Source organism: Panthera tigris, chromosome A3, assembly GCF_018350195.1.
Source record: "Panthera tigris isolate Pti1 chromosome A3, P.tigris_Pti1_mat1.1, whole genome shotgun sequence".
NCBI classification, from domain to species: Eukaryota; Metazoa; Chordata; class Mammalia; order Carnivora; family Felidae; genus Panthera; species Panthera tigris.
The window spans coordinates 125872776-125885859 of record NC_056662.1 but is presented as its reverse complement, the minus strand read 5'-3'; the positions used below and the strand labels follow the sequence as shown (position 1 = coordinate 125885859).

General features: G+C 38.3%; 1 protein-coding gene across 2 annotated transcripts in view; it reads right to left on the bottom strand.

Moving 5' to 3' along the window:
• Window positions 1-13084, bottom strand: part of SMC6 (structural maintenance of chromosomes 6) — a 73852-nt gene that overhangs the window by 50981 nt on the left and 9787 nt on the right. For both annotated transcript variants that reach the window (XM_042982461.1, XM_042982462.1), the window contains exons 3-6: window positions 12390-12507; window positions 10091-10196; window positions 3956-4092; window positions 3266-3327 (exon numbers count right to left, since the gene is read on the bottom strand). In XM_042982461.1, the coding sequence (XP_042838395.1) occupies window positions 3266-3327; window positions 3956-4092; window positions 10091-10196; window positions 12390-12507 (423 nt within the window). The remainder of the gene's footprint in view (window positions 1-3265; window positions 3328-3955; window positions 4093-10090; window positions 10197-12389; window positions 12508-13084) is intronic.

The following is a 13084-nucleotide window of genomic DNA, read 5'->3' as shown; positions in this document are numbered from 1 at the left end:
GGGTATTAGGGTAAATACACAAAGAAAAAATGTTAGTTATTAATGTAGGGAAAATATTTCAATATTTCATGATACTAAAATAAATAGCATAGTCAAAATTTTTCTGCCACTATATGAGGGCACAAGAAATCTCTGAAGAAGTATTTTTATTAGAAAGTTGTTACTTCTTTCACCTGTTTTATAGAATATCACTCCTATGCTACTGGTTAACAATCAGACAACAGTGAATAAAGCTCCCAGCTGACTTGGGTTCTTGTCTCTCACCCCCTATGTTGCCCTGGGCAAGTTAGTTTCTCCAACTAAATACAAAAGGTCCAACTTTGTTATTTTCTTAATGTTTATTTTGAGAGAGAGAGAGCAAGAACACAGTGGGAGAGGCAGGGAGAGAGGAGAGAGAGAGAATCCCAAGTAGCAAGAGAATCTCAAGTATAATACAGAACCTGACACAGGGCTCAATCTCACAAACGGTGAGATCATGACCTGAGCCAAAATGAAGAGCTGGCTGCTTAACCGACTGAGCCACCCAGGCAGCTCCCAACTTGGTTATTTCTAATAGGAATTATGATGACAAGTAGTGATTATTTTTCTTTCAGATTTGTTATTTCTTCATGAAGATATTATAAAATAAATCGAAATGCTGGAGTTATTTCTACCTTTTGGAGGAGGAGTCATTTAAAATAAGCTATTGCTTGAATTAAACTATCTGTAACTAGCAAGTTAAAGTACAGTTAAAGTAACAGTAAAGTACAGTAACTCATCAAAGTACCGGTGAAAAAGTTTAAAAAACATATAACTTCCTTCAGAAAAATTCAAGGTCATTACTCATTTATGTCTTTGGCATTAATAAGAAAATAATTTACATACTAGAAAATAATACAGTTGGAAAGTTATGGAATATGCAGGACCAGTATAAATGAAAAAAAATTTAAACTCCTTCATTTTACCATCTGTAAAATGTGGGGTCTTCTAAGATAACAAAACCATTTATGCAGTTATAAAGAAACCTCTACAGGGGTGCCTGGGTGGCTCAGTTGGTTAAGTGTCTGACTCTTGATTTCAGCCAAAGTCATGACCTCAGGGTGGTGAGATTGAGCCCCGCATTGGGCTCCACACAGGGCATGAAGCCTGCTTAAGATTCTCTCTCTCCTTCTGCCCTTTCTCCACTTTCTCTCTCTCTCAATTAAAAAAACAAAATCAAACTTCTACATGCCACTTTTTATTATTTTTATCACTACTATTATATAGGTAGGCCACACAGACTGCCACATATTTTTTACAAAGTTTGCCCTATATCTTCATTTCACATTCCATTTGACTTCTTAAAAACAAGACCTAATGTTCTAGTCTTTAATGATAAGACATTTTAACCAACTTTGAATCAGTTAACTTCACCAAAACTTACATTCTCTTGTCTACAACTTTTTGATTGTTTTTGAAATGGGATTCCTAGTTCCTACCCTACTCTAGGGATTATGTAAGAACCTTGTAGCTTTACCTGTCGAGACTCTAGAACAAGCAAAAGGCAAGCACAAACGGGTAAACTTCAGAGAAAGGATAAGAAGAATAGGCACAGGGGACAAAATAATCAGGTACTTAAAGACATTAAATATTCTCCTCCCACTTGGTTATTCTAGGCCACCAATGTCTAATAGATACATAATGCAAATCACACAGATAATTTTAAATTTGCTAGTGGCGATATTAATAAACAGGGAAAATCAATTTTAATATATTTCTAGTCTAAAATATCAATTAACATATAACCTATATAAAAATTGAATTATTCCTTTGCAGTAACTCTTCAAAATCTCATATGTATCTCACACTATAGTACATCACAATTTGGACTACCTACATTTCAAGTGCTTAATACCCGCACGTAGCTATGGTTATTATACAAGTAAGTGCAGCTCTAGACCTTCTATATTTTGATAAATGAACCTTTAGCAACTGCATCATACTAGAAAAGGACTAGAAGAGTTGTAACAATCTTTACATATTTCAAAAGAAATAAACATGTTTTTACATTCCCCAAGGAAGCGGGAACTTAGAGAACAGGCTTAATTCAACTTTCCCATAATTTTTCTTTCTGATAAATAGAGTTGTCCACAGAAGGAATCAGAAGCCTCAGGCAGAAGTGATTCCTCCATCACAATCCACTTAGAAGTAGTTGCTGAAGAGTGAAGGATTCCACACAGGGCAAGTACGGAGTGTGAGAAATCTACTGGATGCCCTCCAAGATCCTCCCAAACATCTATGATTCCATATACGTTTGGTTTTTCTGATTTTGCTTTAAAATTGTCCTGCATTCTAGCCTCAAATTTATTTGATATGTCTGCTTTTCTTCAGATTTTAATAAGTATTTTTCTAAATTTCTGTTGCCTGACATGGAGCTTTTTACACTTAAGTAAATTAAATAAAATCAAACACTCAATTTCTCAGTCGCACATTTCAGGTGCTCAAGAGCAAGATGCCAGTGGCTACCCCACTGAATAGCATACTACAGAATATTTCTACCATCACAGAAAGTTTTTCTGGATAGCTTTGTTCTGAACCAAACTGGCAAAGATACCTAGACTTGTAATTGTTCTTTTCCCTTGGTGACTAGTCTTGGTGTTCTTCGTCCCGGAATAAGGCAGGGTAGTACATCAGAATGTAACAGGGATGCCTGGATCCCAATCCGGGCTCTACCAGCAAACATGCCTAGACGACTGTAGGTGTACATTTACTTTTTCTAGCTCCTTCCTCACCTACAAAATATAGGTGAATCAGATGACCACCCAGGACAATTCCAGCGCTCACATCATAAGACTACATGCTCTATTTCTAATTACTCAAAGTTATCTTAGCAGAAAGGACTTGACACCTCCTGCAGTTATGATCAAGAACTCCAAAATACATAAAGAAATGCTTTATTTTTTTGGAATAAATTTCCTTTCTATAATGACTTAGCAACTGAGCTTAGGGAGCCTAGGGCAACAGAAAGCAAAGAAACTGTATAGCTTTTATGAACATCAGTTCTATCCCATACTGGTGCAGACTACATGTTCTTGACTGCTCTGTCAAAATACGAGTGTGATATTAGGCATTGAAAACTCCTGCTGAATTAGCAAATTTTAAGCAATGTCACTAACAATAGTTGTACATGTTCCTCCTGTGGTCAATTTACTCATATGAGCCCATCTGAATTCTTTCGACGTTGCAAATGACAGCTTATGAAAAAGTGACCAGTTGCATCAATCAGGAATGCAGATTTAGCAATTACCTGTATGTTAAAATGATCAAGAATTGCAATCAGCTCTTCTTTTCTAGTAGAAACCACGGTGCCTGGTTAAGAGAAACACATACAAATGACCAGACTGTTTTTAGGGCAAAAATACAGAGAAAAATGAAGCAATTATTTACCAATATAAGCATTACTATTTTTGTGATGTCATCAAGAATACGCACGCATCTGAGAGAGCTGGCCACTATGGTAATCATGACGCAAGCACGCAGAGGAAGAAGCGCGGACACCATGATGGTGCTTCTCTTCTTCCCATTAGCTAAACGCTTGCTCTTCCTTCTCACCTACCTCTTTGCCTCCTCTTCCTTTTGCGAACCTTTGCCCCACCTTTTGCGAACCACATCTTTCCACATGTGCTAGCAACTACAGGGGTGAAAGGAGGTCTGCGGGTGAGGACAAAATGGCACAGCCTGTTTCAAGTGGACCCAAACTCTGATAATCATGGTTCTGCTGTCCAATGTCCTGGGATGAAACAACTCTGTGCATATATGTACGTACATAAACATGTGCATGTACACATACATGCAACCAACCCATGATCTGACATGAGAAAGGTTTCAAGAGATTAGGAAGAAATGCCCTTTTGATGAATACCTGAGCAATCACTTCACTGTTTAACTGAACATTTACTAATATTTTATATGAAATGAAAAGACATTCATAACAAACCTGTTTCACTTTTTAGTTTATAAGATCGACTTCCATCCATGCTGATGTGTTGTTGCACAACTATAGAGTTACCGTACACGTTTGCTCTATAGGCATCATCTCCTCTGTTCCTTAATGTTATTGAGATATCTGCTGAGCTAAAGCAAGAAGGTTAAGGTAAGTCACATGAAGGTACAGTGCAATTTCAATACTAGGTTACTAGAATTTTCAAAACCTCCAAAATAATTTGCCTAATTCATTTGAAAAGTAGCTTTATACCAGTAGCTGATGGCTGATAGGCTACTACAGAATAATGCTGAATATACCATGCCTAATAAAAAAAAAAAGAGAGAATAAGAGTTGTGGAAATACTGACTATTCTATCCATAATAGAAATACCACGGTCACATAAAACCCGTTAAAATTTTGGTTGTTTCAAATCATGCAGATAAGTTATACACCTTTTATAGGCAACATGGAATACTACACTGTCTGACTATAAAATAAAGCATCATGCTGACAGCAATCCCTTAAGAATGATGAAGTAACAATTATGGGGAAATAATAACATCTTCCAAGAACATTAGAATCAAATGAAGCAACTTTCATCTTTCAAATGTATGGCAATAAAAAAATGAAAGTATTTGATACCAAGAAATGTAAATGGAAGCTCAGAATTTCTTGAAATTCTATTGATATTATAAAGGAATTATTTTTAAAGTTTTAAACAAGTTTAGAGCATTTATAGCCATGCACATTTTTATACAGGAAAAAAAAATCAATCTTATTTTTCTAATTTTTATTTAAAAAATAAGACTTGGTAGAAAAACAAAAAGTGTTAAGGAAGTATATTACTATATACACACTCATAATTTCCTTAAACGTAAAAGCAATCAATATTTTTTTCTGATTCAGGTGAACATCTCCCAAAATGCTAAAGCCCTTTAACGCAAAACTGCTTTAACTAGTAATTAAATGAAATCTTTAATAGAACTTGTTTTCATGAATTTATAATCAGATTCCCAAACTGTTCCCATCTGCAGGAAATGCAGAAAAAAATACTCAAGATAAACTTCACTGTAAACTGATATTACAGTAGACATACTGAAGGGTTTTGTTACCTCCTGCTCCAGTCACCCTCTTCTTCACCAGAGCCTGAGCAGAAAGACAGGGCTTAGTAGCCTGATCAGTCCTCACCCTGCCCTCCAGGGATGGAGCTAAATATAGAAATCTGATTCGAACTCAGAAAGAGTAACCTTAGTTACTTGAGATGTCAACATTAAGGGAAATTAGATGAAGGGTATAAAGGAAAGTGTACTATCTTTACAACACTTCCATAAATCTAAATTATTTCACAATGAAGTTTTAAAAACAAACTCAAATGAAGGCACAACCACGTTAAGAGCTGGTGATTCCCTGAAGCCTCTGAGGACTAGAGAAACCAATTTGGGGCTTTATACTGGGATGAGCAAGCAGAACATGTGCAGAGGCTACAGAGAGAAGCAAGAGCACACAACAGATAACCTCTTAGAAAACCACCTAGACCAAGTGAAGGAGACACACCCACAGATATTGGCAGTAAATCAGACACAGAGAACGTACACAGACCCAAAGACTAAGACAGTTAGACGTGGATGACTGGACGACTGCACAAACAAAGACACAGAGTAATGAAGACGTGGCTAAGTTGTAAGGTAGAGAACACACTCCTCACAAACTCACACACCTGTCATAAGGAGACAGAGGGAAGGGGGCACAATACGGTACAGCCCATTATACAAAGGGGTGAGGGAGGTGGAACAGAAGGGTTGCCGCATGGACCCAAAGGAAGGGAGAGGCAGAGGCCTAGAGACAAAAATACAGAGAAAAAGCCATAGACACAGAAAAGAAAGGCCCAGAGACAAAAGATCCTTGGTTCTGAGGTCTCTGAGTACCAGTTACTCATGAGACCCAACTATACTTCTTCGCTCCTGCAGCTTCTAATATACAAATCCCTGAATTTTTACAATAAATCTCCCTTTTTTTTTTTTAAATGTTTATTTATTTATTTTCAGAGAGAGCTAGAGAGCAGAGAATAGGGGCAGAGAGAGAGGAAGAGAAATCCTAAACAGGCTCTGTGCTGTCAGTGCAGAGCCTTATGCAGGACTTGAACTCAAACCGTGAAATCTTGACCAGAGTGGAAATCAAGAGTCGAACGCTTAACTGACTAAGCCACCCAGGCACCCCTAAATCTTGTTTTCTAAAGCTACCCTAAGTGGGCTGGGGTGTGTGTATTTTGTTGTTTTTTTTTTTAAAAGAGAGAGAGAAGGCGTGCGTGCACAAGTGCACATGAGCGGGAGAGGGGCAGAGAGAGAGAGAGAGAGAGAGAGAGAGAGAGAGAGAATCTTAAGCAGACTCTACATCCAGCACCCACGCGGGGCTGGATCTCATGACCATGAGATCATGACCTGAGTCGAAATCGAGAGTTGGATGCTTAACCAACTGAGCCGCCCAGGCACCCCTGTGTGCTCTGTGTGTGTGTGTGTGTGTGTGTGTTTAAATCAGAAATACCCAATTAGGACAGATATACTCCAGACAAGTTGTAATTAATGGGAGGGTTTTTTTAATTTAACATTTATTATTGAGAGACAGAGACAGAGCATGAGCAGGGGAGAGGTAGAGACGGGGAGACAGAGAATCTGAAGCAGGCTCCAGGCTCTGAGCTGTCAGCACAGACTGGCCCGACATGGAGCTCGAACTTGTAAACCATGAGATCATGACCTGAGCCAAAGTCAGACATTTAACCTACTGAGCTACCTAGGTGCCCCAATTAATGGAATTTTTAAAAGCTCTCCAGTTGATTCTAATGAACAAAGTTGAAAACCGTTAACTAAAGTGTAATAGGGGAAGGGCAGCTGCCCACAATACGGAATAAAATATTTTTTTTCATTAACTCGTATGTTTACCTATATTAAGTGAATGTACTTCATGAAAACATTTTAAAAATAAAGTGATTATATATGTTTCCTCTCTGAATCATCAAACATCTCTCTTGATTAGCAAACGTATATTTTATTATTTTCATTCCTAGCTACTCTGTGTATTTAATAGCTACCTTTAGTATTGTGAGAACTTCGGAGGCACTGGTATTCTGTTGTGATGTGAACTGAATAAAGAAAAGCAAGTTTTTCAAAAAATTAAGGTTTAAGAGAAAAGCCTCCTAGTAACTGTACCAGGAGACAGGGACACCTTTGCTGGGCACTAACTGCTGTCTCCTCAGCTACTAATGTGGCTAATTCTCAATTTGGGTCAAGAGCCAGGGAGCCCAATGTCTGTAAATACAGGAAATCCTTAAGTGAAGAGTTCTTTTAGAATGACATCACAAACAAGCAGTGCCACAGAAAGAATTTGGCTTCTTTCTCAACCCTGGAAAAGTCTATCTGCACAGAGGTACCTGGCAGCAGCAGGAACATAGGCACGAACAAGGCACGAACCATACAAAAATATGATGCATCTGCTCTGTCTCTGAATAGCCAGCTCATCTGCAGTTAAGTTCTGTAGCCTTGACTAAATACATCAGCAATGTACAGCAGGAGTAACAGTTTTTGTCCCTCCATAACTCACTCCCAATGCTGCAGCTGTCAGATGCCAAGGCAACCAGGGCTAGTATTAGAAAGCCAAGGGAGGGAACAGTGAACTAAATATGTTCAAAAAGAACCTGAATAGTGAGGGCCATGAGACCTTGGGGCACTGACAGAGGTTTCCATGGGAGAAGTTGTATTAGGTGAATTAATTCACCACCACTGTAAAGAGCTGGTAGCCGACAGAGAGGTGACCCCCAGGCAGAGTGTCTCAGGGCAGGGTTCTCTGGCTTCTCCAAATCTCACTAGGCGAGACTGCTACAGAGAGCTAAAACCCCAAACAAGACAGGACTGAGCCCAGGTGCTACCAACGGGGAGTGTAATGTTTGACATGGAGGGAAGGAGAGTCCCGAGGACTCTCCCAAACCTGTGCCAGACAGACTTCCTTCAGGGAAAATGGAGCAGACACGCAAATCTTAGATGTAGAACTGACTTAAGACTAGAACTGCAAAGCTCCATGAGGTGAATCTGTAAAAAATGATGACAGAATCAGAGATTATAAAATATGAAGAGATTCACAGATATCAAATATTTTAAACAGAAGGGGATGACTAGGGAAATAGTAGTGGGTTTGGAAAAGCTGTTTTTAAGCTACTTTTTCAGTCAAGGTCTGTAAAAAGGAGACTGAGCTCAGGTTAAGGCTTTTAACTGCTATTAACTATTTAAAATATATTAATTTCCTCTAGGCAGCTGTGTCCTTAAAAGTTGGTGATCTGTGTAAGCTGGCCTTTTCCTTTCTTTTTAAAAATGGTATTCTGAAGACAAGTCTCAGAAAGAAGTTTCTGCTTTGGTCCAGATACTTCTCAAATGGAAAAAAACAAAACAAAACAAAAAAAACAAAAAATTATTTATTGAGATATAAAACAATTAGGGCTACAGAAAAAAATTATTTCTTTTCCTGAAGCTTCTATCTGAAAGATCAATGTGTTATCTGACTAGGTAGACTAGGTGACTGTTTAGACAACTAAGAAATGTATAGTTAAGTGTAATGAATTGAAACAGAGCTGGAGCCATTAAAAAGGTTGGAATAGCTAATTTTTGATTTCAGAGATCATTTGGTTGCGGACTATGGAAGGGGGAGAAGACCTTGCTGAGCTGCAGCCCAAATAAGATAAGGAGAGACAGAAAATATGCTGGAGAATTGTTACCGAATAGTTATTTTCCACGGCCATACAGCATGGGGAATGTTTTCCGTGTATCTTTACCTCCCTTCTCCTGAGTCCACTTGGAACCCCGGCTTGGGTTAATATTCTTACAGCTTTCTGAGAAATACATGAGAAAACTGCAATCCTGGTTCACATCCCGTCCCTATTCTTTTTTTTAGTAATAAAATTGAAGTTAAACGGAAAGAACATTGAGCAGAAGGAAAGTCTGTTATATGAGAAAAAAGATCTCACTGCTAATTATCAAAGTTCCAGAAGTTCTGGGCATGGGGTGTGCAAAGGAGCACTGAGCAATGGGAGCGGCCTCACTCTGCGAGCCAGCAGAACAGTTTGGGACTTCTAGTTTTTAGGAGACGCAAGGACCCCTTCGGAGTTATTCGAGGCAGTAATAAGAATAAGGAGACCGGCCTGAAGAGTGCTCCTAATGGGCAAAAGGCCTTAAGTCTATGATGATCCAAATTGGGCAATTTATATGAAGTTACATGAAGGCAAGTTATATCAAGAAGAAATACAGGTGTAGAGTGAATGAAGGCAGTTTTATGACCATTTTCCAAGAGTCAAGATGGACCACAAACAGACGTGTGGGTGTAGTCCTCAAATCAAATCCACTTGCAAACCACTTGAGTAAAGGACAGAAAATCAAAGACACCAGAATACTTTTTTGGAATTCTTAGTGAACTGGAGGCAGAAATTTTGTGCGGGGACCCCTGGCTGGTTGCTGACTCTGCTTTTGCCTGTAACACACCAACATGAACTTATTCAGGCTGGGTTTGGATCAAGAGCAAGGAAAGTCCAATGTTTATAAATATCTCTTTAAGTAGAAGTACATAGTGGGGCGCCTGGGTGGCTCAGCTGGTTAAGTGTCCAACTCTTGATTTCAGCTCAGGTCATGATCTCATGGTTGAGACTGAGCCCCATGTCAGGCTCTGCACTGACAGCATGGAGCCTGCTTGGGATTCTCTCTCCCCCTTCTCTGCCCCTCCCCAGCTTGTGCGTGCAACTGTGTGCACTTCCTCTCTCCCTCAAAATAAAAGAGTAAACATTAAAAAAATAAAATAAAATAAAATAAAATAAACAGAAGTACATAGATTCATCATTGCTTGTTCTTTCCTCCAAAAAGGTAATAGAAACAAGAGTGTAAGAGGGCAGGCACATGGCAGTACTTTACGCGAGCTTTCCTTCTGGAGAGCTGAACAGGCAACAGTGGGCCATACTGGCAACAGGGAGAAAAGAAAGGAATGGAAAGATGGGACTCTTCCGTTTCAGTTCTGGGAAGCCAATTCACTTCCTATCATGTTTACATGAACTGGGAATCTAAAGCAGCCGCTTCTTACTAAGGAACTGGAAAATACATGTAGAAAGCAAACACTTACTTCTGTCCGTCTTTCACAAAACCTTTTAAAGAAGAGCCTCTATTGGTAGCGACTGCTTTTCCGCCAAGACCAACTATGAGAGCTGTGAGCACTGCACTCTTCCCACCTACGGAAACAGGTGTTGATGAAATCACATTCATTAAGGAGAGAGAAAAGAAGAGGCTGACTCCCACAATTTGATGTAAAAAGATTTCTGAATGAAAATGTAAATTAGTTCTAACCCTGAAATGAAGTGTTACACTTCGATTACCATTTTCTTTCAGCAATCTTAAAAAAAGAATTGTAGATATCATGAAATATTTAGCTGTTGCAATTAGAAAAAAAATTAGTATAATTCAGGACTCAAATTTTTGCCACTAATAAGAAAATTAAAAAAAAAAAAAAAGGTTGATATCTTTCCAACCTAAAATGCTCATTGTTTCATCTTGGTCCATCAGCCTATTAAATGAGGTTATCTTTTTAATTACACATAGATACTGAATTTATCTAATCTTTATCATAATTTATAACTTATAATAAATTTAATAATAAATTAAATTAAATTAATTTAAATAAATTAAATTAATTTTATAATAAAATTATCATTTTATTCTAATTTAGGTATGATTTACTTTTCCACAAATTCACAGAAGCCAGAAACTATTTTTAACAACCGCTGAATGCAAGCAAGCTCCACAGGGACAGGATGTTGTCTGTTTTATTCAACGTGATACAGCCAATAGTGGCCCATAATAGGCACTCTGGTATTTATTGAATGAATAAATGAACTTCAATATGAAAAAAAATCATCAGTCATACAGATAAATGTTTCTATGTAATATTTTGACAACTCTTATTCCTAATTTGATTATTCATTTGCTAACTTTCTGAAAAGTATACTTCTTTTGACTCTAACATATAAAATAACACAAGCTGAAATTTCAATATCTAAACAATTACCCAGAATATGCAATCATTTTCTGAACTCCACAATCAACCAATTCAATCAACTCTTACCAGCCCATCATTTCCCACAACATACCCTAAATTAACCAAAATTCACCACTGGCTAACCTGATTTAGTTACTCGAATGCCTTTCAAGTCTCTGTTCTAAATCTCTCCTTCGTTTCCAAATTCACTGCCTCCACTATTTGCATTATTTCTTCTTCTCTAAGTTTTAGTAATAAAATAACTATTTCAAAAGTTAAAAAAGAAGAAAAGACCTAATTGCAGAACCCACAAGTTTTTCCTTACTTCTTGTCCTGTGGGACCTCCCAGTAGCACTAATCCCTCTGTCCATTCTCTCCTTCTGAAAACACTTTCCTCTGGACTGAATATACAGCAGGGGAAACAAAGAACAACTAAGCAGAATGTGGAGCTGCATTCACCTACTATCCTGTTCTAGCACCGTCACCAGCCATAGACTCTGGCAAGCTTCCTCTCCATGTACTGGTCAGTCAAGCTGTCGACAGCTCATGCCTGGCTGGTCCATCACAAAAGCTGCATAACTGGTCTTTCTAACCTCCATGCCTCTCCCCTTCTAATCCATTCTCTACAATGTGGCCACTTTGTTTCACAAATCTTGACCATGTCATCCCTTACTGACAAACTGTAATTGGTTCTCCACTAACTTCTGAATAAAACACCAAAATCTTTATCGTGGCATTCAAGATCCTCACCAGTATCACCTACGACAGGCCCCTCCAGCATCAGCTTCTGCCCCTCCCTACCATGTAGGATATGATAAAGCCATATGAGGCTGTTCACCATCATCCATGCACATCTATTTCTGCCCCTCCAAACCTCTGCTAATAAGCAATCTTCGCCTGGAACATCTCAGCCTCCTCTTCCCCAATGAGGCCTAAAGAATCTATAATTTTCATTCAAGTGCCACCATAAATACCACCTCCTCCTTAAGCTTTCATTGGCCACAGTGAGAAATAGTTTCTTTCTTGTCTGGATTCCCATGGCACTATATTTGTGCTCTATTATAACATTTAATAGATGTAAGACACAGGGCTGCCTTAAACACAATGAGGCTAGCTTGTCCACTCTTCTATGGTATGAACACCAAGGTAGAAGGAGTCAAAACAATAAGTAGGAAATGTTTATTCCTACTACATAAATAATGAACCTAGAGTTAACTTATTATTTTCTTAAAGTACAGAATAGCAGCAAATACTGAAAATATTCATGACCACAGTTTATAGATCCCAAACTTACATTTATCAGCATGCACAATCACCTACTTTAAAAAGTTAGTGCATTCTAACTTCAAAATACTACTCAAAGTAAAGTAAGGAGGGCAAAAGCACTTACTTCCATTGTTGCCAACAACAAAGTTGACATTAGAACCAAACTTAAAGGGTCCGAGCATTGAATGACACATGAAGTTTCTTAGCTGAATACTCTCAATTATTCCAACTTCTGCTGCAGTCTATTAACCAAAAAAAAAAAAAAAAAAGAGAGAGAGAGAGAGAGCAAGAGACAGAGGGAGAAAACAATTAATTATTAATCTAATAAACTCATTATACTCATCCAAGCATCTGGAGAAAGATCAGCAGTGTTACTAAAGAAAACAGTTATATAATAAGTGAATAATCTTAACTTCAATGAGTAAGATGAAATTAAATGGGAACCTTCAATGAATAACTACTCATTCTCAAGTCCTTAAAGGATCTAATAATTGTATTACATAGTTTCTTAATATGGACGATACTAACCTTTTGAGTCAGGTAATTTTTTGTTGGAGGGGGGCTGCTTTGCGATTTTGAGAATTTTAACAACATCCCTAGCCTCTGCCTAGTAGATGCTAGAAGCACACATCTACCTAAGTTGTGCCAATCAAAAATATATCCAGACACTGTCCCCCAGGGGACATTTAAAAACTCTTAAAAAAAATAAAGTCTTGGGGCGCCTGGGTGGCTCAGTCGGTTGAGAGTCCAACTTCAGTCCAGGTCATGATCTCACGGTCCGTGGGTTCGAGCCCCGCGTCGGGCTCTGTGCTGACAGCT